General features: G+C 43.2%; 2 protein-coding genes across 4 annotated transcripts in view; one reads left to right on the forward strand and one right to left on the reverse strand.

Moving 5' to 3' along the window:
* C7H16orf46 (chromosome 7 C16orf46 homolog) overlaps nucleotides 1-25,971 on the forward strand; it is a 63,693-nt gene that overhangs the window by 34,679 nt on the left and 3,043 nt on the right. The gene's annotated exons all lie outside the window — the stretch shown is intronic.
* ATMIN (ATM interactor) overlaps nucleotides 1-25,971 on the reverse strand; it is a 45,114-nt gene that overhangs the window by 12,379 nt on the left and 6,764 nt on the right. For both annotated transcript variants that reach the window (XM_029608140.1, XM_029608141.1), the window contains exons 2-3: nucleotides 16,059-16,184; nucleotides 9,503-9,702 (exon numbers count right to left, since the gene is read on the reverse strand). In XM_029608140.1, coding sequence (XP_029464000.1) covers nucleotides 9,503-9,702; nucleotides 16,059-16,184 — 326 coding nt within the window. The remainder of the gene's footprint in view (nucleotides 1-9,502; nucleotides 9,703-16,058; nucleotides 16,185-25,971) is intronic.

The following is a 25,971-nucleotide window of genomic DNA, read 5'->3' on the forward strand; positions in this document are numbered from 1 at the left end:
GCAGATAGAATCACTGAAATTGAGCTTTGGTTCGTATTGAGGAATACTAGATCCCTTCCCAGACAACTCATGTCCCAAATCCTTCTCCCAGGCCCTGATATATGCAAGCTTAGCTATAGGGTCCTTATTAAGGAAGCCATATACATTAGTTATCATACCCTTCATTTTATATGCATGATCACACCAATGTTCAAACTATTTTATCCAGAAGTAAATTCTCCCCAACTCTCTCTGCCATCAAAAATTGTTGGATTTGTAGGTATCAGAATATATCATTACTCTCCAAATGATAACTAACATGCAAAGCTTGAAAAGTTAGATAGCCCCCCTTCCCCCACAGCTGACCCAGACGGATAATTCTTTTTTCCACCCCATTTCTAAAAAAATGCAGGTTCAATCCCACTGGGAAAAGCTATTGTAATTAATGGATGAATTAAAGAAATACTGTCTCCTGCCCACTAAGTTATGCTGCCATTGCTTCCATAACCTCAAAGTGTTACCCGTAGTCGGAGGCAAACAGCTAATCTGTTGCCAAGTCGACGCCCATAATGGCATACAGTCAACTATCACCTGTTCCAGCGTCACCCACAATTTCTGTTCATCTTTCCCATTCCAGTCTAAAATAGTGCGCATTTGAGCAGCCACATAGTACCAAATACGATGGGGGACTCCCAGACCACCCCTCAGTTTAGTCCAAAACATTACACTTCTAGCAATCTTGGAAGGCTTATGCTTCCAGTAAAAGCAAAGATACATTTTTGCCACTGTTTTAATGCAGCAGTAGAGACGTGTATTAGAAGAGACTGAAAAAAGTAACAGAACCTGGGTAAAACGTTTATTTTTATGGTTGCCTTCCTGCCCAACCAAGACAACGTGAACTTTGACCACATGCTAAAAAATATATTTCATGATTTAGACAAGGGAGAGTAGTTCAGCTCATACAACTCATCTAAGCTATTGTGAATATGAATACCCAGGTATTTAATTTTCTTATTGGGCCCACTTAAAGGGAAATTCACTTCTCAACTGAGAAAGCTGATCTACTGGAACAGAGAGATTAAGTAGCTCGGACTTATCCAGATTTAATTTAAATCCAGAAACTTTACCGAACTTGCTCAAGACATCCACTGCCCCAACTAATGATTGATAGGGTTTTGTCAATATAAATAAAATATAGTCAGCAAAAAGATAACGTAACTAATATTACACACTGAGACCCCAGAAACATTACCTGATTTATCGATTTTTATCTCCAGGGGATCCAAAAATAAGGCAAGTAGCAAAGGAGACAGAGGACAGCCTTGCCTAGTCCCCCGCTGTATAGCAAAAAGGTCAGAATAGGTATCATTAACCTTAATGCAAGCTTTCAGGTCACTATAAAGCTGATGTAACCAACGGAAAAAAAAAAAGGACCCAAAGTTCATTTTTTCCAAAGTGCGGAATAGAAAGGGCCAATGCAGCATGTCGAAGGCTTTCTAAACATCCACTGAAAGCAAAACAGCAGGAATATGTTTATTTATTTATTTATTTATTTAAAATTTTTATATACCGGCATTCATGTTGCAAACACATCATGCCGGTTTACATATAACAGGGGTGTACAGTAAACAATTCAATAACCTATTTGTGTAGAAGGAAGCAGTTACAAATAACAAGGTAATAGAACTGGGAGGAGAGAAGAAAAGAAAGAGAATAACATTAGGTATAGGTATTTACATTAGTAATAACATTTTTACATGTGGAAGTGGTAGAATCTGGCTGAATAGAATTAATCGGTGTCCGGGAAAGCTTTTTTAAACAGCCAGGTCTTAAGTCTCTTCCTGAAGGTTGGGAGGCTGGGCTCCTGTCTAAGGTCCGGTGGGATGGAGTTCCATAGAAGGGGGCCGGCTGTTGAAAAGGCCCGATCTCTCAAGGTAATGTGTTTGGTAGTTTTGGCTGGGGGCACTTGAAGAGATCCTCTAAGTGTGTCTCTTGTTGGTCTGGAGGAGTTATAAATTTGGAATGGGACTTGTAAGTCGAGTGGGGTGTGTTGATGGATGGTTTTGTATATTATGGAAAGAGATTTGTAGAGGATTCTAAAGTGAACAGGCAACCAGTGGAGATCTTTTAGGATTGGAGATATATGGTCCCTCCTCCTGGAGTTTGTCAGTAATCTTGCCGCAGCGTTTTGTAACATCTGGAGGGGTCTAGTATAGGAGGAAGGTAGGCCCAGAAGGATAGAGTTACAGTAATCGATCTTAGAAAAAATGATAGCTTGTAGAATGGTTCTGAAGTCCTGAGTGTGGAAGAGTGGTCTAATTCTTTTCAGAACTTGGAGTTTGTGGAAACAGTCCTTGGTGGTTCTGTTGATGTAAGCTTTAAGGTTCATCCGGTTATCAATTAATACTCCTAGATCTCTCACCTGTGTAGTAGTTGGGATAGTTGGAGGATTAGAGATGGCATTATTATCTGGGGAGATGAGAAGCAGTTCTGTTTTAGAGGAGTTTAAAACTAGGTTTAGGTTAGCCAGGAGATGTTTAATTTCGAAGAGACAGTTTTCCCAGTGAACCAATGTTTTTGTGTAAGATTCTTTAATGGGTATCACGATCTGGATGTCGTCGGCGTAGAGGAAATGTTTGAGGTTAAGGTTGGAGAGGAGTTGGCAGATAGGTAAAAGATAAATGTTAAAGAGTGTAGGTGACAGTGAGGAGCCCTGGGGGACACCTATGGATGCGTCCATTCGTGAAGATTCTTTGTTCTGTATCTTAACCTTGAAGCCTCTGTTGGAGAGAAAAGATTTAAACCATGAGAGAGCTGTGCCTGAGATACCTATAGAAGCCAGAATGGAAGTGAGAATGGAATGATTGACCGTATCAAAGGCGGCTGATAGGTCCAGTAGAATTAAGAGGAAGGATTGGCCTTTGTCAAGGCCCATTAATATGAAGTCAGACATGGAGATGAGGAGGGATTCTGTGTTCAGTGACTTGCGAAATCCGTATTGTGATTGGAATAGGATTTTGTTTTCTTCTATGTATTCGGAGAGTTGAGTATTGACAACTTTTTCTAGAATCTTGGCTATGAATGGGAGATTGGCGATAGGACGGAAGTTGTTGGGGTCTTTAGGATCCAAGTTGGGTTTCTTGAGTAGAGGTTTGATGGAGGCCAATTTGAGGTCGTCAGGATATAGTCCTTGGGAGAGTGAGCAGTTTATGATGTCCGACAAGGTTTTAGCGATGGAGTCAGGGATGGCCAGGAGCAGTTTGGTGGGGATAGTATCCAAAGGATGGGAGGAAGGTTTCATTCTTCTTATAAGAGTTTGTATCTCTAAGATAGAGATGGGTTCAAGTGTTTCCAGACCATTGTTGTTGAGGGATGATTGTTGAAGAGACTGGTAAAGAGCAGGGTCGGTGGGATTAGAAGGCAGATGAGTTAGAAGGCTGTTGACTTTGTTGTGAAAATGAAGAGCAAGTTCTTCAGCTTTGTGTTGTGCTAGGTCGTTGGGAATCTCCTGTGGGATGATTTGGGTGAGATTGGAGACATAGGCGAAGAGGGCTTTTGCGTCGAAGATTAAGTGGTGAATCTTGGATGCATAGTAGTCCCTTTTGGATTTAGAGGTAGTTGACTTGTATTGATGGAGGGTGGCTTTGTAGATGGATCGTGTATTGGTGCTTGGGGATTTGCGCCAGTCGCTCTCTTTCTGTCTTAGATTTTGTTTTAGCTTTCTTAGTTCTTCCGTGAACCATGGTTGTCTTTTGGAGGCGTTTGGGAGTGATTTTTTGGTTGCTAGCGGACATAGCTTGTCGGCTATGGAATCTGTGATGGCTTTCCAAGAGCGGAGAGCTGTGTTCGGGTTTGAGAGATCAATGGATGGAAGTTGAGAGGCTAGGTGGGAGCTGAGGTCTTCTGTAGAGCAGGATCTTCTGTATGGGAAAGATGGTGAGGGCCCTTTGGAGGTGGAGGGTTTGTTCAATGAGAATGCGGTTGAGATAAGTGAGTGATCAGACCAAGGGACCTTCTTGCTTTTGAGGCGTCTAAACATCTAAACATCCACTGAAAGCAAAACAGCAGGAATATGTTCTTTCCACATCCATGAGATCAGTGATTTTGTGCACATTGTCTGCCACCATCCTGCCCGAAATGAAACCAGCCTGGTCAGGATGTACCAATCCAGCCATTACCCAGTTCAAATGATTAGCCAAAAGTTTTGCTAATATCTTAAGGTCCACTTTAAGCAATGATATAAGGCCTATAAGACCAGCATGAAGTCGTGTTGAGGCCAGGTTTGGACCCGGGGAATAAAGAGTTGCCCAGTCTTAGGGAATTAAACTGTCAATAAAGAAGGCACCAATTCAGGAGAGAATCTTTTGTAAAACTGGGCCGTAAATCCCAGTCTTGGGGCTTTATTCACTTTGAGTTCTTTGATCACCTGTAGGATATCCAAAAGATTATTTCCTTATCAAAATATTTTCTTCTTCAGATACTCTGAAGATCTATAGAATGTAAATAATGATCTGACTACCTATGATAGAAACATTTGCACCATACAGCTCACCATAAACGTGCATGAACCTTTGCCGGATATCAGCAGAGGTCAAAAAAGAACCATATTTCTGATCCTAGTAATTTGATTCTGAGATATACGTTTAACTTGCGAGCCAGCAACCTGCTAGCTTTATTGCCCCATTCAAAATGCTCTTGTTCGACCAAGTTTAATTATAAAGTAACATTATCAAGATCTAAGGACTATAAAGTATCTCTAGCCCTCTGCAGCTTAACATACACTGAGTGTATGAACATTCTTTTGTGGAGCATTTCAAAGGTTGCAATTTCATCTTGCAACTTTTTTCAACTCTGATTTCTCTTTCTTTTTAAAAGCTGCCTGGGATATCAACCACCCATGGGTGACAGCCTTTAAGCAGTCCCAGAGAAGAGAAGGATATTAGTGTCCCCCATATCATTATTGTCCACATGCTCTCTAATGTCATCTAATTGAAAGCAAAAGGCATCATCTGCCAATAAAGTATCATTAAGTTTCCAATACCTCTTTCCGTTATCTATACTCCTAAACTAAATCTAACCAAATAGGGGCATGGTCAGACCATGTGATTAATTCGATCTCAGCATTAGAAACCTGATTAAGCACACTGCCTTGTCCACCAAAAAAAAAAAAAAAAAAATCAATCCGGGAGTAAGACTTATGAGGACTTGAATAAAATGAAAAATTCAATGCATGAGTAGAACGATGTCTCCAAACATCAACCATATCCAATCTCTTCATTAAGTGTTTTAAGATGAGTTCTGTGTTTATTGGTACCCGAGCCACTCCCTCCAGAATTGTCCAACTGGGGCGTCAAGGTTAAATTGAAATCCCCAGCAACAATCAATGACCCTCCCCTTCTGAATTCAAAAGGGCATCCATCAATAGTAACAAAAAAAGAACCCTGCTCTATATTAGGGGGCGTACATTATTTAACAAACACCACCCTCCCCAGCTTCAAATTTTACCAAAAGAAATCTGCCATGAGTCTGCATAACATCTTAATTAGACATTCAAAATCCTTATGAAATAGAATTCCCACTCCCGCATATTTTTCAGACTTAGAGGCTGCAGCAAAGAATCGAGAAGGTAAAGCCAAAAGGTGTTCTTTAGTCGTTTAAGATGAGTTTCTTGCAGAAGCACAATGGAAGCCCCCGCATCCTGGATCTCAGACTTAAGTTGCCTTTTGCGAGGAATATTTAATCTGTTAATATTTACGGACAAAATTTTAGTTACAGCCATATTCTTTTGAAATTAGATCAGTATAACCCCTATATCCATAAATCTCCCCACCTCCATATCAATCAGCGCACAATTAAGCGTATTTCCTCAACTTTATATCCACTATCACCACCTACATTTTCCTCCCTCATAGCCCACCTTAGCCAAACCGTCCCACCATAACGCTGTAACAATCCCTTCCCCCAACCCATACCCCTAAGCCATCTGCTATTGCCCCAGAGCAGATTGCAAATGCAGCGAAAGGTGAAGACATACACAGAACGCAATCTGAACTCCCTCTGAGCTTTAAAGCACATAATTAATAAAATCAACCACACAATCAAACTTTGTATGCCAGCTATCAGCTCCGTGAAGCCTCTCTAGACTCCATTACCAGCTGAAAATCCATAAAATAAAACTAAAATTATGGATAACCCAGGTCATCCTTTTCCACCGTCTATGCCTCCCCATAGGAAAAGGAGTCTCCCGAGTGCCTTCACAATTGTCGACCTCCCTTCCCCACTCTTTGCCGTCACGGGGTGTCCTCTCTCGGCACAGCCATAGTAGTCTTCTGCGTAGCTGTTTTCTTGACTGCAATACCTGTGTCCTGCAAAGTGGCCTCCGCTCCATCAATGGCTTTCACTTTAGACGTTGTATCCCGGATGGTCATCACTAAACCAAAAGGGAAGAACCAGCGATAACTAATTCCCTCTTTACACAGTGCTGAAGTTATTTCCCTGAATTCCAATCTTTTCTGGATGGTAACCAGCAATAGATCCGCAAATACCCAAATGGTATGTGACTCCCATACCCACGACAGTTGTTTCTTCACCACGGAGAACAATCTTTCCTTGGTAGAAAAACGATGGAAACAAGCAATGATATTGCGGGGTTTTTTCCCCACCTTAGGGCCTATCGTTCTATGCACGCTTTCAATTTCCACCACTGAATGCGCTATTGGTGATGCAGCCCCTTTATTTTGTACCAGGAAAAAAGCAGAGTTGCTGCACCATCGCATGGCAATCGTTGCAATCATCAATTTCGGGTATTCCCTAGAAACGGAGATTATATCTGCGATTTCAGTTCTCCAAATCTTCAGTTTTTGCTTGAAGTTCCAAATTATCCAACAATAATTGGCTGAATTGCTTTTGTAATTTCTCCACTTTATCAGCTTGGGCTTCCAAGCGTACGTTGCAGTCAACTCTCTGCCCAATATTCGACATCTCTTCTCTCTTATCGGCCATCATAGCAACAAGTTGCTGCTTAGTATCTCTCTTCTCTTTGCGCAAATTGCAAAACTATTGCCGGAACTCCTCTCTTGTAGGCAGTTCATTCATGGTCGCTACCGACACTCCATTACCCAGGTTAGCCTCTATAGCTGGAACAAGTGGATCCGCAGCTTCCTCCACTCCTCCAGGCCCCACGGAATCTAAAGCAGCTTTAACAAAGGAGAATTGCTTGAAATCAGGCCCTTTTTTCTTCAGGAGGCATCGTAAGCTTGGAATCTCTCGATCTAAAGTAAAAAATATCCTCAATCACGAAGGATGTGTGACGATTCTAAGAACAAAGGATTGGGGGAGACTGGAACTCAGATTCATGCAGCCATCTCATTCTGTGATGTCACCAGCCTTCTTCTAGCATTAAATCTTACCTGCCAGACTCTAGATCATTCCTCGAGCTTCAGGAGATCTCTCTCCTATTTTCCACACCTTCCTGGCTGCCTATCCTGTTGCAGATTTTGGTATCACCACAAAAAAGACAAACCTTTCCCAACATTCCTTCTGTAATGTCCCTCACAAAAATGTTGAAAAGAACTAGTCCAAGAACCAATCCCTGAGGCTCACTACTAGTAACAACCCCTCCTATTTACCACTATCCTATATGACTGCCCAATTAACTAGTTTCTCACTCAGACACTCTAGGGCCCACACCAAGGGTACTCAGTTTATTTATAAATCATCTATGCGGAACTGTCAAAGACCTTATTGAAATCAAAGTACCCTACATCTAGGACTTGCCAACTGTTTGTTCACCCAGACAATGAAACTGATTAAATTTGACTGATAAGATCTACCTCTGGTAAAACCATGTTGCTTTGGATCTTGCTATTACTTGGATTACAGAAACTGCACTGTTTTGCAGCGATTCCATTAATTTGGGTGAACTTAAGTTTAGATTTTTATGGCCTCCAGAAATGCATGGGTGTAGGGGGATTCTTTATTAATTGCTAGCACTGTTAAGATATACCTGAGACAGATAAGGTTGAGAGACCAGGCTGGGTGAAGAAGAGGAGTTGGGTTGGTTTAAGCACAGGAATTTCTATTCTTTTCCACTTAAACTGGTAGAGAACCAGAGAGAAAGAATTTCAATTGAACAGACTGGATAGACCAATTGGTGTTTATTCACTGCTAGAACTTGCTGTTCTGCCTTATCCTACTTTCTTCACTTTCCCTGACTAGAGTTATACACCTCCTCCCTCTCTCCTCCTCCACTATGATCTTCAAATCACAAACCATCAAAAGAAACTTGATGGCAACAGCCTTAGTAAGGAGGAGGTTTATCAAACTGATCAAGTAGGTTTTCATTCCTTGATGCGTGGTGAGATGCACAACAAAATTTCTGAGCCCTGGAATTCAGTGGGGAATCAGAAGTTAAACATATTATAATATCAACCCAGAGGCAGCGACAGAGCAAAACTAATGGGCTACACATTTAGAGGGAAGAAGATGCTCGTTTCTTTTTCTACATTTTGGTGAAGGGGGCTGGATAATGCAATAGGTTAGTGCAATGGTTTCACATTTTTTTGCCCAAAGGGCCTAAAGGAAGAAAAACATCCATGCCCTGGTGTGTGCGTTTACCTCTCCCCACTGCTCACTTTCACCCCCACCCATCCTCACCTTACCAGCTCTCCACTTCTCACTCTCAACCCATTCCTCCCTCTCCCCTATCTCCCCCCTTTCCTTCCTCAGCACCTTCAGCTCACCCTCACTGCCTACCTCCCCAGGACCCCCCTGTTCACTATCATCACCTCTCTGCCCTCCCAGTGATGCCATCAGGGGTTATGAGCGACATAAATATCTTTAAAGCTATCCGAAGAAGAGGTCCAGCAGAGGCGGCAGTACTACATACCACCCTCTCAATCTCGCCAGATAAGATGGGACAGGGAACACATTGATCCCTAACTTAGAACATTCCATTTCCCACATTGCTTTTCAAGAAATGCAATCAGTCATGCATCAGTTTATTAGCCTGCTTTTCAAAGGGAAAGGCAGCCTACAAGATTGGCGTATAATGTCCTATCCACAGCAAACTGTCAGGACATGAGGACGTCGTGAGTTTTTTGGATCCACACATATCCACGGACTGTGGACATGCACATCCTGTAAAGTAGACTCCTTTAGTTTTGTGTAGAATTTCATGATCTTCTTGTTCATGGAGGGAATAGAGTTTAGTAATCCAATTTTGTTATGTTCATAATTAAGGACGGATGTAGTCAGAAATAAGCGTGCAAAGAACAGAAGAAGGGTTTTTCTTTAATTAATCCCTCCAAAGGGACCACACCATAAGGGGGAAGAGATTCTGGGATCATTTAGCTTTGGTTTTTGTCCACCTGCCATGGAGGGCAGCGCTTCTGCTAGGGATGGATTACATGGATGGATTTTGAGAACATTTAACAGTTTCCCTGATTGCAAGAAATAGGCCTCTCCAGAAAGCCAAGAACAATTTAAAAGCCATGGGCTAATAAAGCTAATCAGTGTCATTTACCTGTGCTCTGCAGGAATTTCATGCCCAGTTCGGTGGATGTGAGATAGCAATGCTGTTCTGCTGGTGTACGGGCAACCACACGTACACTGGAAAGTCTTGCCACAGTAGCCTGCATGCCGTTTCAGGTCCCATTCAGTGCCGTACGAGTTCTTGCATTTATCACATTTATGCTTCTTTTCTGCATGCATTTTCATAAAGTGCTAGGATGCATTCATAAAAAAAAAAATAAAAAATTCTATTGTTATTGCCAAATCACAGCAGCAGGACATTTAGATGATTCTACTAAGAGTTAAAACAAAGAAAATCACCAAGATCCTCTTTTTCCCTGATTCTGATTTTAGTCCTAAGGAAATATGAGCGTTTCTATTAATTAGCACTCAAAGCAGCAGGCTGAGAACCAGGGAAGCCAGGGTTCAAATTCTGCTGACATGCCTTGGGACCTTGAGCAAGTCACTTCCCCTTCTATTGCCTCGGTTATAAATGTAGATTGTAAGCCCTCTCGGGACAGGAAAGTACCTACTGTACCCAAATGTAATGCACCTTGAGCTACCAGTGAAAAGGCCGGAGCTAAATCTTAATAAATTACTTCTTTTTGCTTGGCCACTTTTATTGTTATGCATCTAAGGCAGGGGGAGGCAACTCCAATTCTTGAATGCCACAAGTCGGTTGGGTTTTCAAGAGATCCACACAGAATATTCATGAGATGTATTTGCATGCAGTCTCCACTTCATGCAAATACATCTCACACATATTCATTGTGGATATCCAGTCTTCGCATGCCACAAGATGGTTGAGTTTTCAGATTATCCACAAACAATATGCATGAGATGCATCTGCATGTAATGGAGACTGTGCCCGCTCCCGACGCTGATCGGCCCTGCTCCCCGCCATCGCCATGAGGAACGCCTTGGCCGACCCCCTCCTGACCCACCGCAGACTCCGCCCACCTGCTGGCATCAGCGGAGCGACGAGGGACAGACACTTTAAAACCCGTGCCTGTGAACCGTAGGCGTCGCGCGCCGAAGGAACACAACAAAGGGGCCTGCCCCTTAGCGCTACCCCTGAAGCTGCACCTCCATACTACTTGCCTCCGCTTAGCTTTAATTCCACTCTCCCCCCTTCCCCTAACTTATCTCTACTTTCCTCTCCCCAAACCCCACCTCATTGCCAGCAGGCCGCGAAGGCCAAACTCGACGGAAGTCGGCGAAAACCGGCCAAAAAACTTACCGAAACACCGCGGACTAAATTAGATAGAAGAGGGACCCCTGTGGGGCGATTTTTACTTCAAAAGAAGTTCAAGAAGAATTTAATTGGGTGTGTCACCTTACCATTGACGGTGCCACAAGAGGGAAAATGATATAATTCATAACTCTGGTTCAGAACTTTGGTTCATTCAGCCATTCCCAGAATCCTCAGTTGGTTGAATTACACTGACACTGTTGAAATACAGTGACCTTCTGACCATCTTAGACTCAAGAATGTGGAAGATCTGGGAAACTTGTATGCTCTGCAAAGCCTATAATTAAAGGCCAGGTGGACATCAATGGCAATATTTACAGCATAATACAAGGAAGCTTGGTTCTCACGACACCAACATACAAGCTTGTGGTTCACAGATGCCTATCTCAACTGCAGGAGCCAGGTGAATGAAAATTACCTGAGGTTACAGCTTTAATTAAAGTCCTTGCACCAGCAACAGAATTCAGGCCTACTGTCTATTCAGAACACAGACCTACTACCTGTTTACACAACACAGAAGATCAAAGGAAGATCAGAAGAAACCAACAGCGAGAGCTCCAGGCACTATTCTGTTGAACCCTCACTGGACAAGATCATCTACAGGACAGAAGGAGTATCTGGAAAGTGATGGCAAATGAGCTACACCTGAAAAACCTGTCAGGGCAGTTCAGGGATAGGTTGTCATGTGAACAGCATGATGTGTCTCTGTAAATGAGTCTTTGGGCAGTCACGTAATTCTAGAAGGTTCGGCAATACTGTATGTTTAACTATAAAAGAAGGTTCACTTCCTGTATTAGATGAGATGCTGGTTATTTTGAAAGACAAAGGGCACCTAGTATACGGCATCTCCCAGGAACACTTATAATACCTTTTACTGAGTCTAAGTGTTCTTGTTGCCCTGGCCCTGAGTACAGAAATTATGTACACTGTCAGGAATGTGGTAAGAGCTCCTTAACCGCGTGGCTACTGCTGCGCGGAAAAAAGAAGACTGAAGGGGGACCCCTGCTGGCTGCAGGGTTGGTGCCGTGCTGGGCATGCCCAGTAGGGGCCAGTCAAGGTTCTAGAAACTTTGACAGAAGTTTTCCGTGGTTGGGCTCCATCCTCGATGTCACCCATTTGTGAGGACAACCATCCTGCTTGTCCTGTGAGAAACACACAACTCTCTGATCTCCTTGAAAAACACAACATCTTATACCCTTCTCAATTTGGCTTCCGCAAATTCCACAGTACCTAAACCCTCCTAATCTCCCTCGCTGATACTCTCCTTAAAGGCATGGACAATGGGCATTCCTACATCCTTGCAATGCTAGACATTTCCTTTGTCTTTGACACTATCAGCCACAAGATTCTTCTAACCCGCCTCTCTGAAATTGGCATCACTGGCACTGTCCTTCGATGGCTTGAATCATACCTCCATAATAGACACTACACAGTCAAAATAGGTCATAGCGAATCTGAACCTATCAATTTAACTCGAGGTGTTCCCTAAGGCTCCTCACTATCCTCCACCCTTTTCAACATATACATGCTGCCTCTTTGCCACCTTCTATCCAGTCTAGGACTCACTCATTTCATCTATGCAGATGTCCAAATTCTTATCCCCATTACCAAATCCATCTCTAAATCCCTCAAGATCTAGGAAACCTAAGGGAGATCCAAGATGGCGAGCTAGAGGCAGGACGCACGCCGACTCTTCGCTTACCTTGTAATTTTTTCCTTGTTTAATGCCGCACTCCGGCAGGAAGCGGAGGGCCCGAGAGAGGCTGAATTTAGAAGCCTCGACACCGGGTCCATACCGCGGGCCGATGGACGCTCATGTACTCAGAGGGCCTGAAGCACCGGGAGAAGAGTCGCTGGAAGCAGGTCGAGGAGGCGTAACAACAGCCGATAGCTTCCCTGACTCAGTGACATCTCTGTCCCTGGTGGAAGAAAGTTTGGTGTCTTTTTATGTAAACGATGCAAGGGTGGCTTTTAAAACAAAACAAAACAAAAAAAAGACCACTTGCATTAAAGAATCTGAGGGAAAAACTATCCTTTGTGGTCCTTGCTTGACTCTTACAGAATCACAGCTGAACGGACGGCACCCGAAAACCCAGCAGCTGGTAGGACAGCTACCCTGGTCCTGACGGAGAGGACCCCGGAAGACTCCAGGGAGGAACCCGCACAGAACACGAAGGGAGTCCCGTGGCAAGTGCGTCACCCGGGATCTGTCAGGTTGGAAGGGGAAGGAGTTCAAAGAGGAGAAGAACAATCGCTGGAAGAACTTTTGGAAAAGCAATTTGAAGAAGATTTGTTTATCCAGGAGAAGTTTTATAAACCACAGCAGCTGGTAAGACCGGAGCAGTTTACCTTAGAATCCATTTGGATTGCTATAGAAACTGTTAATAAGAATTTGGCTACACAGTTGAATAATTTAACTATCAAAATGGGTAACATGAATGTTCAAATTAAGAAAATGAAAGAAAAGCAAACGGAAACAAAAAAGGAAATAAAATCTGTTAGAACTGATGTAGACCATTTGAAAAATCAATATCAAGAAATGGCGAAAGATAATTTGTATTTACTTAGAAAATTAGAAAATTTAGAGAATCAGCAAAGAGGGAAAAATCTCAGATTAATAAATTTTCCTAAGAAATCGACAATAACACCAACTGAATTATGGAAACAATATGCAGTGGAAAATTTGAAGTTAGTGAAAGAAATTTTACCACCCATTTCACGGATCTATTATTTACCAGTAAGAAAAAAAAAATCTAGTGGAAATGCTGAAATACAACAACTTTCTCCTGTAAATTTAAACCTGATGGAGCTCCTTGAAACTTCTTCAGAGGAAGTACCACAACCTGCAGCTTTGATTATAACTTTTCTTCTTGAGTCGGACAGAGACTGGGTTTTAAAAGCATACTTTCGTAGCCAGCGGGAACTTTTTCATGGACAGAGTTCAGATTTTCCCGGATCTGGCCAGGGAAACACAATTCAAAAGAAAAGAGTTTTTGGCATTGAAGCCCAGAGTTTTGGAAATGGGAGCGCAATTTTTTATTAAATTTCCTTGTAAATGCATTGTAAAAATTAGAGATGTTACATATACTTTTTTTCTTTCCTCTTATTTAAGACAATTTCTTAATGATAAAGAAGTAGAAAATGCAGACGTTAAAGTTTAAACTGGCGATTGTTAGTCTACCTCTTACTAGGAACCAGTCCGTTTAAAAAGGTAATAATGTCCCTCTTTATAGCGAATTACATTTAAATTTTATTACCTATCTGCCTAAATAAAGTCGTCTCCTTGTGTTTGATCTCCCCCAGTTGTTGAGGGCTAGTAAATAGCATATACAAACGTGTGTTTAAACTTATGAGTATGAATTTATTATATGCTATATTTTTTTCATTCAATGTATGTTAATATCATTGAAAAATTAATAAATAGTATATTGAAAAAAAAAAAGATCTGGGAAACCTGCCTCACATCAATCACCCACCTCCTTTCTAATCTAAACCTCTCCCTCAGCTCCTCCAAAACTGAACTCATTATTTCACACAACCCCAACCTTGAACACAACTGACATCAACACCCTCCCCCCTTCAACTCCCTTCGCCCAACATGCAAGAGACCTTGGCCTAATAATAGATACTCAACTCAACCTCAAAAAATTCATAAGCTCCACCATGAAAGAATGTTACTATAAACTTCATGTCCTCAAAAAACAAACCCCTCCTCCACTTTAATGACTTCCGCACTGTCCTACAGGCCATAATATTCTCCAAATTAGACTATTGCAACTCCCTCTTGCTAGGTCTCCCATCAACCACCATCAAATCTCTCCAAATGCTACAAAATACTGCTGCTAGAGTTCTCACTAACACTCGCAGAAAAGACCATATCACCCCCATCCTCAGAGACCTCCACTGGCTCCCAATCTCCTACAGAAGTCACTACAAGAATCTCACTATTATACACAAGATGCTTCACAACCCTGACGTACACTGGCTCAACAACTCACTACACTTCCACACATCCAATAGACCCACCAGATCTGCATACAATGGCACACTATACATACCTTCTACTAAACCCACCCGCCTTTCTACCACAAAAGAAAGAGCACTTTCCATAGCAGGACCTTCAAATTGGAATGCTATTTCACCTGACCTATGACTCGATCCCTGCCACCATAAATTTAAAAAACAAAACAAAAACAAAAAAAAAAACCTAATACCCTGGCTCTTCGAACAAGCCTTTGCATAATCCAACCCACCCAATTGTATGCCTCGCAGTCTCCCTCGCTAACACCACATTGTACTTATTAACTCAATTTATTCTTTTTACCACCCTGATATTCCGGAGACTTCTCGTAAAACCTCAGTTCTTCCTTTTCTCCCGGTTCCATATCCAGGCGTACAATGTTATAACGTTTTATGCTTTAATACCCCCTTCTCCAGCTCTACAATGTTATATTGCATTATATTATATGCCATGTTGCTTTATGTTACATTATATTGCTTTATATTATATGCTATATTTGTTATATTTATATCATATTAAATATTATATCATATTAAATAATATTTGTATTGCTTTATGTTCATGTTCTTTGTTTATGTCCTGCACAGTTACAATTTTGACATATTGTTTCCCCACATGTTACACATAGACCAATGTGATGCTCTGCGAACGTTGGTATAGAAAAATCTTTCAATAAATAAATAAATGGAAATGCATCTCATGAATAGTATGTGTAGATATCTTGAAAACCCGACCAGCTTGTGGCACGAGAGAACTGGAGTTGCCTCCCCCTGCCTTAGATGCATAACAATGAAAAGTGCCCAAGCAAAAAGAAGTATTTATTAAGATTTAGCTCAGGCCTTTTCATTTGTAGCTCAAGGTGTGTTACATTTGGGTACAGTAGGTACTTCCCTGTCCTGAGAGGGCTTACAATCTACAGGATTGTACAATCTAAGTGACTTGCTCAAGGTCCCAAGGTGTGTCAGCAGAATTTGAACCCTGGCTTCGCTGTGGCACTCGAGGAACGAAGTTGTCTATTCCGATCAAAGGAAACCAGGATGCAATTAATCCTAGACCCTATGTAGGCATAAATACAACCTGACTCACAGAGAAGAGGACTCAGGGAAGCAGGAGGTGGGAGTGGCCAGAAAAGGGGCCTATAATATATGCCATAAATTATAAAAAACAGGACAGAAAATAATCAGTAAGAAACTAGGAATAGACCCAAGAGGAAAAGCAACATACCCAACCCTCCCAATCCCCAATAAATGAGTGAACATCAGGCATGTACTGAAGTCACTGATCATTCATACGTACCTGTTTTACAAGAGAAAACTGTGAAAAAGGTCTGTTTGGTCCTCTAGGACACCCCTCGATAGGGCAGCAGTACAGTTTCTGAGCAGTTTTCAAATTCTTTCTAATTGTTGGATTTACTATTCCATCCTGAAAACAGAAGGGACAATTTGAGTTTTAAAAGTGTAATAATAATCTTACAATTTATTCATGTGCCTCATCCATACTCCAAGGTGGAGGCTATTTTATGAACAAAACTAGTGGATTCCATAGCCGTTTAAGATCAAGTGGCTAACTGCTCCTCTGATCACAGGATTATGATGAATCCTGCTAAGTCTGAAGCTCTCTGGATCAGCTATCAGAATATTGATTTGACTTTTGCTCCAATAATGCTTGGTACCCACTATCTCACTAAAAAATGTGATCATTATATTGGGTGTACAAGTCCAATTCTAAACTCTCAATGGAACTGTACAGCTGCAATATGGTTCAGAAATCTTATTTTTTCCATTATATTCAGTGTCTGCGTTCATTGCTCAAACCTCATGATTTAAAACTACTTATCCATGCTTTTGTGATCTCTAGAACTGATCACTGTAATTTGCTCCTTCTTAGACTTCCGAATTATCTCAAGTGCCTTTAACACACTGCTGCAAAGGTCATTTGACAACTTAACTCTGATAGTTCAAGTACCTCACTGGTTACCTGTGGTCTGTCAGATCAGGTTTAAAATACTTTTAACATTTCAAGCTTTACATTTTGGCTCTCTTTTCTATCTGTCAAAACTCCTGATTCCCTACACTCCACCCCACACCCTACATTCTTCACAAAAAGGTCTCCTGCACCTTCCCCTCCTTTAGTAATCAAACTCAAGGGTACAAGAGAGTCGTCTTTTAGTTACCAAGCCCCGGCCCTCTGGAATGCCCTTCTCTCTGACATCTGCTCCGAATCAAATTACGTGAAATTTCAGAAATCAAAATATGGCTTTTTAGCCAGGCTTTCAATTGTTGATGCAGAATTGCTATTATTTTACCAGATGATGTCTTTATTTATTGTTTTTGTATGTCTTAATTTTATTTGATTTATATCCGGGGTTGGCAACCTGTGGCACAGCACAGAATAGCATCTAAGTGGCCACCGCTGCAGATGAGGGCAGGCAGCCCAATGTAGCACAGGCATCACAATGGTGTGGATATACAGCTCCCTGCACTCTGCAGCAGGAGTCACGTTGAACCAAAAATGTCATCCCTTCCAGTCGCAGGGCCAGTCTCGCACCTCTTCTCGCAAGAGGTGCGAACAAAATCACTGTGAACCTGGAAGATGTAGTAGGCCAGATTGACAAACTAAAGAGTAGCAAATCACCTGGATCGGATGGTATGCATCCTAGGGTTCTGAAGGAACTCAAAAATGAAATTTCTGATCTATTAGTTAAAATTTATAACCTATCATTAAAATCATCCACTGTACCTGAAGACTGGCCAATGTAACCCCAATATTTAAAAAAGGCTCCAGGGGCGATCCGGGTTAACTATAGACCATTGAGCCTGACTTCAGTGCCGGGAAAAATAGTGGAAACTATTCTCAAGATCAAAATCGTAGAGCATATAGAAAGACATGATTTAATGGGACACAGTCAACATGGATTTACCCAAGGGAAGACTTGCCTAACAAATCTGCTTCATTTTTTTTGAAGGGGTTAATAAACACATGGATAAAGTTGAACTGGTAGATGTAGTGTATTTGGATTTTCAGAAGGCGTTTGACAAATTCCCTCATGAGAGGCTTCTACGAAAACTAAAAAGTCATGGGATAGGAGGCGATGTCCTTTCATGGATTACAAACTGGTTAAAAGACAGGAAACAGAGAGTAGGATTAAATGGTCAATTTTCTCAGTGGAAAAGGGTAAACAGTGGAGTGCCTCAGGGATCTGTACTTGGACCGGTGCTTTTCAATATATATATAAATGATCTGGAAAGGAATACGACGAGTGAGGTTATCAAATTTGCGGATGATACAAAATTATTCAGAGTAGTTAAATCACAAGCAGACTGGATTAATTACAGGAGGACCTTGCAAGACTGGAAGATTGGGCATCCAAATGGCAGATGAAATTTAATGTGGACAAGTGCAAGGTGTTGCATATAGGGAAAAATAACCCTTGCTGTAATTACACGATGTTAGGATCCTTATTAGGAGCTACCACCCAGGAAAAAGATCTAGGTACCATAGTGGATAATACTTTAAAATAATCTGCTCAGTGTGCTGCAGCAATCAAAAAAGCAAATAGAACGTTAAGAATTATTAGGAAGGGAATGGTTAATAGAATGGAAAATGTCATAAGGCCTCTGTATTGCTCCATGGTGAGACCGCACCTTGAATACTGTGTATAATTCTGGTCGCCGCATCTCAAAAAAGATATAGTTGCAATGGAGAAGGTACAGAGAAGGGCAACCAAAATGATAAAGGGGATGGAACAGCTCCCCTATGAGGAAAGGCTGAAGAGGTTAGGGCTGTTCAGCTTGGAGAAGAGACTGCTGAGAGGGGATATGATAGAGGTCTTTAAGATCATGAGAGGTCTTGAACGAGTAGATGTGACTCGGTTATTTACACTTTCGAATAATAGAAGGACTAGGGGCCATTCCATGAAGTTAGCAAGTAGCACATTTAAAACTAATTGAAGAAAATTCTTTTTTCACTCAACGCACAATAGAGCTCTGGAATTTGTTGCCAGAGGATGTGGTTAGTGCAGTTAGTGTAGCTGGGTTCAAAAAAGGTTTGAATAAGTTCTTGGAGGAGAAGTCCATTAATGGCTATTAATCAATTATACTTAGGAAATAGCCACTGCTATTAATTGCATCGGTAGCATGGGTTCTTCTTAGCGTTTGGGTAATTTCCAGGTTCTTGTGGCCTGGTTTTGGCCTTTGTTGGAAACAGGATGCTGGGCTTGATGGACCCTTGGTCTGACCCAGCATGGCAATTTCTTATGTTCTTAAGACCAGCCCCATAGCAATAGATGACAACATTTGGTTCGACATGACTCCTGCTGCTTTGTCCTCCATAAGAACATGCCATACTGGGTCAGACCAAGGGTCCATCAAGCCCAGCATCCTGTTTCCAACAGTGGCCAATCCAGGCCATAAGAACCTGGCAAGTACCCAAAAACTAAGTCTATTTCATGTTACCGTTGCTAGTAGTAGCAGTGGCTATTTTCTAAGTCAGCTTAATTAATAGCAGGTAATGGACTTCTCCAAGAACTTATCCAATCATTCTTTAAACACAGCTCTAGTAACTGAACTAACCACGTCCTCTGGCAACAAATTCCAGAGTTTAATTGGGCATTGAGTGAAAAAGAACATTCTCAGATTAGTTTTAAATATGCCACATGCTAACTTCATGGAATGCCCTTTAGTCTATTATCTGAAAGACTAATTAACCGATTCACATCTACCCGTTCTAAACCTCTCACGATTTTAAACTTTTCTATCATATCCCCCTTCAACCGTCTCTTCTCCAAGCTGAACAGCCCTAACCTCTTTAGTCTTTCCTCATAGGGGAGCTGTTCCATTCCCCTTATCATTTTGGTCACCCTTCTTTGTACCTTCTCCATCGCAATTATATCTTTGAGATGTGACGACCATAATTGTACCCAGTATTCGAGGTGGGGTCTCACCATGGAGCGATACAGAGGCATTATGACATTTTCTGTTTTATTCACCATTCCCTTTCTAATAATTCCCAATATTCTGTTTGCTTTTTTTGACTGCCGCAGCAAACTGAACCAACGATTTCAATGTGTTATCCACTATGACACTTAGATCTCTTTCTTGGGTGGTAGCACCTAATATGGAACCTAACATTGTGTAACTATAGCATGGGTTATTTTTCCCTATATGCATCACCTTGCACTTATCCACATTAAATTTCATCTGCCATTTCGATGCCCAATTTTCCAGTCTCACAAGGTCTTCCTGCAATTTATCACAATCTGCTTGTGATTTAACTACTCACTGAGGAGCCCATCCTGCGGCAGAAGAGAGGGGGGAGCTGGTGGCTGAAGACTATGAGGACCGCCGGCCACCTCAGAGAACATCCCGCAGCGGCCAAAGAGATGGAGGAGCCAGCGGCAGACAGAAGATCCCATGATGGCTGAGAAGTGACCCAGGCAGTGAGTATGTGTGTTGCAAGACGGCGTGCATGGATGGGTGTGAGCGACCGAGCACTGGAGAAATTACTTACCTGATAATTTCGTTTTCCTTAGTGTAGAAAGATGGACTCAGGACCAATGGGTATAGTGTACTCCTGATAGCAGTTGAAGATTGATCAGATTTCAATCTGACGTCAGCCCTAGTACATATATCCCTGCAGGAAGTGCAGCTCTTCAGTATTCTCCTCGAAAAGCAATTGTGGATATATGTGTAGCTGAATAACTTGTATAACTTGATTAACTTTATAATTTGGTTAACTTGAACAAGATAAATTGGTTATAGCTGGAGACCGCCAGTGCCCTCAACCAGGAAACGTCGACACCCGGTAGGATGGGTGTCCTAATTGGAGGGAAAGCTTGGCTTACCCGTGAATAACTAGCTCTCGGGGATGTCGCCCGAGGATTCCATGAATGACGGCAGCCGTGGGTGGTTTGCTGAGTCCATCTGTCTACACTAAGGAAAACGAAAATATCAGGTAAGTAATTTCTCCATTTCCTAGCGTGTGGCAGATGGACTCAGGACTAATGGGATGTATAAAAGCTACTCCCGAACCGGGTGGGAGGCTACCCGAAGCCCACTTAGTACTTCCCTTGCAAATGCTGTGTCCTCTTGAACCTGACCATCCAGGCAGTAGAAGCTGGAGAAGGTGTGGATGGAGGACCATGTCACCGCCTGACATATCTCGGCGGGTGACAGCATCTTGGTTTCCACCCAGGACACTGTCTGGGCTCTAGTGGAATGGGCCTTGACTTGCAAAGGTGGTGGCTTACCTGTTTCTACATAGGCCGCCTTGATAACTTCTTTGATCCAGCTAGCTATGGTTGCCCGCGAGGCCGCTTCCCCTTGCTTCTTCCCGCTGTGAAGGAAGAATAGATGGTCTGTCTTTGGTACGGATTCTGACCTTTCCAGGTATCGGACTAGGAGTCTGCCAACGTTGAGGTGGCGCAGGCGGCGAGATTCTTCCGAATCATTATGCTCATCTGGCGATGGTAGCGAGATGGTCTGGTTGAGATGGAAGTGAGAAACCACTTTGGGGAGGAAGGACAGGACCGTACGTAACTGGATGGTTCCCGGAGTGAGTCTGAGGAATGGCTCCTGGCAGGACAGTGCTTGTAGCTCGGAGATACGACGGGCTGAACAGACTGCTACCAGGCAGGCTGTTTTTAATGTTAATAGTTGGAAGGACAGGCCGCGGAGAGGTCTGAAGGAGGCTCCTGCTAAGAAGTCTAGGACCAGGTTGGGGTTCCATAGAGGCACCGGCCACTTTAGGGGTGATCGGATCTGTTCGACTCCCTTCGGGAAGCGGGAGACATCCGGGTGAGAGGCTAGGGTACCGTCCTCACTCTTGGTTCCGTAGCATGACAATGCGACCACCTGTACCTTGATGGAGTTAAAAGACAATCCCATCTGTAGACCGTTCTGTAGGAATTCCAAAATTGCGGGAATTTTGACTAAGCTTGGGATGATGTCGCGGTCCTCACACCAGGCTTCAAATACTCTCCAAATCCTTATGTATGTTAGGGATGTGGAGAACTTGCATGCTCGGAGCAGGGTGTCAATTACTGCCCCCGAATATCCACTCTTCCTCAGGCTAGTCCTCTCAATGGCCAGGCTGTAAGAGAGAATAGAGTTGGGTCCACATGGAGGATCGGCCCTTGTTGGAGCAGATCCCTGTGTGGTGGTAGCGGAAGAGGGCTCCCTGTCAGTAGCCTTCGCAAGTCTGCGCACCAGGGCCTTCTTGGCCAGGCCGGGGGCACCAGAAGTACTGGTCCCTTGTGGTGTTCTATCTTGTGGATGATTGCACCCAATAGGGGCCATGGTGGGAAGGCATATAATAGGGTTTCCTGTGGCCAGGTCTGTACCAGAAAACAACAAGGTAGGCAATCTAAAAAAGCCGTGAGGAAAAACAAAAGAAATAGATGCCCACATTCCAGTAGCTGCCTCAGGGGCTCAAAGTGACTTCTCAAATTTGAAATAAATCACATATGAAGTTTATATCCAAAAGCCATCCGCATGCTATGTACCAGTATGAGTGGAGACTACATACGCTGATCTGCAGTCAACACGTATGCGGCACCATTAAGTGAATGGAACCGTCAAAGGTTTAAGTTCATTTTGCTTCATTAAAGATATGTTTGCACTGCAGATGGCTTTTGGAGATAAACTTCATATGTGATTTAATTCAAATTTGAGAAGTCACTTTGAGCCCCTGAGGCAGCCACTGGAATGTGGCGAAACTCGGCCTGAGTCGGGCGATTTTTTATCAATTGTTTTCACACGTCTCCATCCAGTAAAGAATTTGGAAAAGACTTTTGGGCATCTATTTCTTTTGTTTTTCCTCAGGTCTGTACCAGGGTATCGATTCCCTGGGACTGAGGTTCCAGTCTGTGGCTGAAAAAACTGGGCACTTGAGTGTTGTCGGTTTGCCAAGAGGTCCATGGTTGGTGTTCCCCAACAGCTTACTATCAACTGGAATGCTGTGATCGACAGTCTCCATTCTCCTGGGTCTATACTTTCTCTGCTGAGGTAATCCCCGCGATGTGGACGGCCTTGATCTCTTGAAGGTTCGCTTCTGCCCATGTCATTAGAGGGTCTATTTTCAGGGACACCTGTTGGCTTCTGGTTCCTCCCTGACGGTTGATGTCGGCCACTGTTGTGGCGTTGTCCGACATGACTGACTGACTTGTCTTGGAGTCTGTGACCGAACCGTAGGCAGGCTAGTCTGACTGCCCGTGCTTCTAGACGATTGATGTTCCATTGTCCCTGGGCGGTTAGCTCCTGGCAGTGTGCTCCCCATCCCCATAGGCTGGCGTCCGTGGTGAGCAGGATCCAGTGAGGACAGCCTCACTCCCTGGCTCAGATGGCCTTCTTGTAGCCACCATCGTAGTTGGGTCCGAACTCTGTCCGGGAGCTGGAGATGAACGGTGTAGTTCTGGGATAGCGGGCTCCATCGTGACAGTAGAGAGCGCTGTAGGGGTCTCATGTGAGCTCTTGCCCATGGCACTTCTTCCAGTGTGGATGCCATGAGGCCGAGGACTTGGAGGTAGTCCCATGCTGTGGGACGAAGCTCGCTCACAGGGTTCACAATTGGGTCAGTTTTGATCTCCTTGTCCGTGTCAGGATGACCTTGTATTGTTTGTGTCGAACCGAACCCCCAGGTATCCTAGGGATTGGGAGGGCTGCAAACAGCTCTTCTTTGTGTTGACCACCCACCCAAGGCTCTCCAGTAGAGTTTTGACTCTGTTGGTCGCCTGGTGACTTTCCTCTGGGGATTTCGCCCTGATCAGCCAATCGTCCAGATAGGGGTGTACAAGGATACCTTCCTTCCTCAGTGTTGCTGCCACTACCACCATGATTTTGGTGAATGTCCGGGGTGCTGTGGCTAAACCTCACCTCGGGTTACTAGGTGGGCCTCCCATAGAGATATCAATACCTCTCTGGGGTCTGGGCATTATGGCTAGTCTCTCTCTCCCTCTCACATGGTCCCCCCAGTGGGTGTATGTAGGAAATACCACATTCTGGCACTTATCTCAAAGTGTGAAAAAGTTATTGCAATTTGCGGTAACTTAGCTCTTCACATAGGTATTAGCGCCAATTGCAATAAACTCCCTATTACCATAAAACACACCCCTTTTTCTATGCGATATTTACCGTATTTTGATAAATCCAGGCCTTAGTCTGCCCCCTTGCCTTATCTTGTTGCTTTACCTGCCTGAAAACTATATTTTGCTCCTATTCATACTAGAAGATGAAGGTGATGGATCAAGATTAAAGGGGAAAAATAACCCGAGGTGGTGAGGTGAATATTATCAATGTACCAAGAGGGCAGTATTCAATGTACTGGCACAGCTGACAGTAAATAAGGCTCTTAGACCTGATCGGGTACACTCACAATACTGAAGGAGCTAAAGGAGGTGCTGAATGTAGCCCTAACAGCCTATTCAACACCACCTGAAATATGAGAGGTTCCACAGAGACCAGAAAAGAGCAGAAGTAGTACTGCTTCACAACCTGGGAGTATGAAGAAGCAGAAATCTACGGACCTGTTAGTTTAACATCAGCTGTGGGTGAAGTAATGGAGCAGCGCTGAAGAATAAAATAGTACAATACCTTAAACATGGTGGGTTACAAGATCACAGCCAAGCATGGTTTCACAAAGGGAAAATCTTGCAAAGCTTGACTGATTTTTTAATGATCTGGTCTCTTCAGAAGGGTGACCTACCTGGATTTCAGGAAAGCCTTTAACATTATTCCACAAATAAAACCAGTGAGAAAGCTAGCCAGTCAGAGTTGAAATAAAGACTATAAACTGTGCGAGTAACAGAACTCAGAATGGTTGTCAATGCTCTAATCTGATAGAAACATAGAAATGACGGCAGAAGACGACCAAATGGCCCATCCAGTCTGCTCAGCAGACTGGATGGGCCATTTGGGAAAGTTACCAACAGGATGCCATTAAGGATCAGTGCTGGGTCCAGTTCTCTTCAATGTTCTTAGAAATGACATCTGGGAAGGGTTAGAAGGGAAAGGCATGCCTGTTTGCAGATAACATGAAAATTTGGAACACAGCAGACATTCAAGAGAGGCTAAATAAGATGAACAATAATTTTAGACAATTGGAAAAATGATCAGAGATATGGCAACTATGTTTTAATCCAAAAAAATACAAAATAAAGCATTTTGGATGCAGAAATTCAAGGGTCAAATACCTTTTTGGAGGTGAGCAACTAGCAGTCACCAAACAAGAAAGAGATCTAAAGATCATCATCTTGCATGACCACAGTTCCCTCTCTAAGCTGTGCATTTGTGCTCATGGGCATAGGTCGTGAACCTCATGCACAAAAAATCCTGATGTTTGCATTCCAAGGGTTCGAAGCACAGAAATTTGAATTTGGCTTATAAAACGTTGCACAAAAAGAAAATTATTGCTCACACAGTCTTTCAAAAATTTGAGGGAACACTGCAGATGACCTCAAGATTACCAGTCTGTGTGACAAAGCAGTGGGGAGTTAATAGGACAACTTGGTGCACAAAGAAAGGCACCACTAGTAGGAAGAGGTGCAAAGAGCTCTTGTCTCTCAGAGAATGAGTCTGATGCCTGGAGGCCAGAGTGGCAGACCTGGAGGAGCTGAGGCAGACAGAGAGGTTTATAGATGAGACCTACATAGTAGCCAAGTTCCAATTCCAGTCTAGCAGCCCTGGTGCTACTGCCTTTGAGGAGGAAGGTCTCCTGGTCAGGCAGCATCAACTTGGTAAAACAGGAAATGATCCTGTAGCAAGGACCTGCTCTCCAGGTGATGCATTGTCTTCTCGCGCCAAGGATGTGTCTCTCAGAGCTACTGTCCTGGAGAGAAGGGTTAGGTTGGCCGTCATAGTTGGTGATTCGATTATTAGGAATGTTGATAGATGGGTGGCTGGTGGGCGTGAGGATCACCTGGTAGCATGTCTACCTGGGGCGAAGTTGGCGGACATCATGTGGTACCCAGATAGGATATTAGACAGTGCTGGGGAGGAGCAGGCTTTCATGATACATGTGGGCACCGCCGACATAGAAAAATTTGGGAGGGAGGTTCTGGAAGCCAAATTTAGCGGGCCATCCGTTCTCCTACCATGTGACAGAGGCCGACCAATGGCACCGGTAGCCCCTGTCACATAGTAGGGGCAAAGGGCCACCGGCGCCATTTTGATTACTGGCAGCCAACGGCCCAATAGCAGGAGATGTCTCCCGGGAT

The sequence above is a fragment of the Rhinatrema bivittatum genome, chromosome 7 (genome assembly GCF_901001135.1).
Source record: "Rhinatrema bivittatum chromosome 7, aRhiBiv1.1, whole genome shotgun sequence".
NCBI lineage: Eukaryota > Metazoa > Chordata > Amphibia > Gymnophiona > Rhinatrematidae > Rhinatrema > Rhinatrema bivittatum.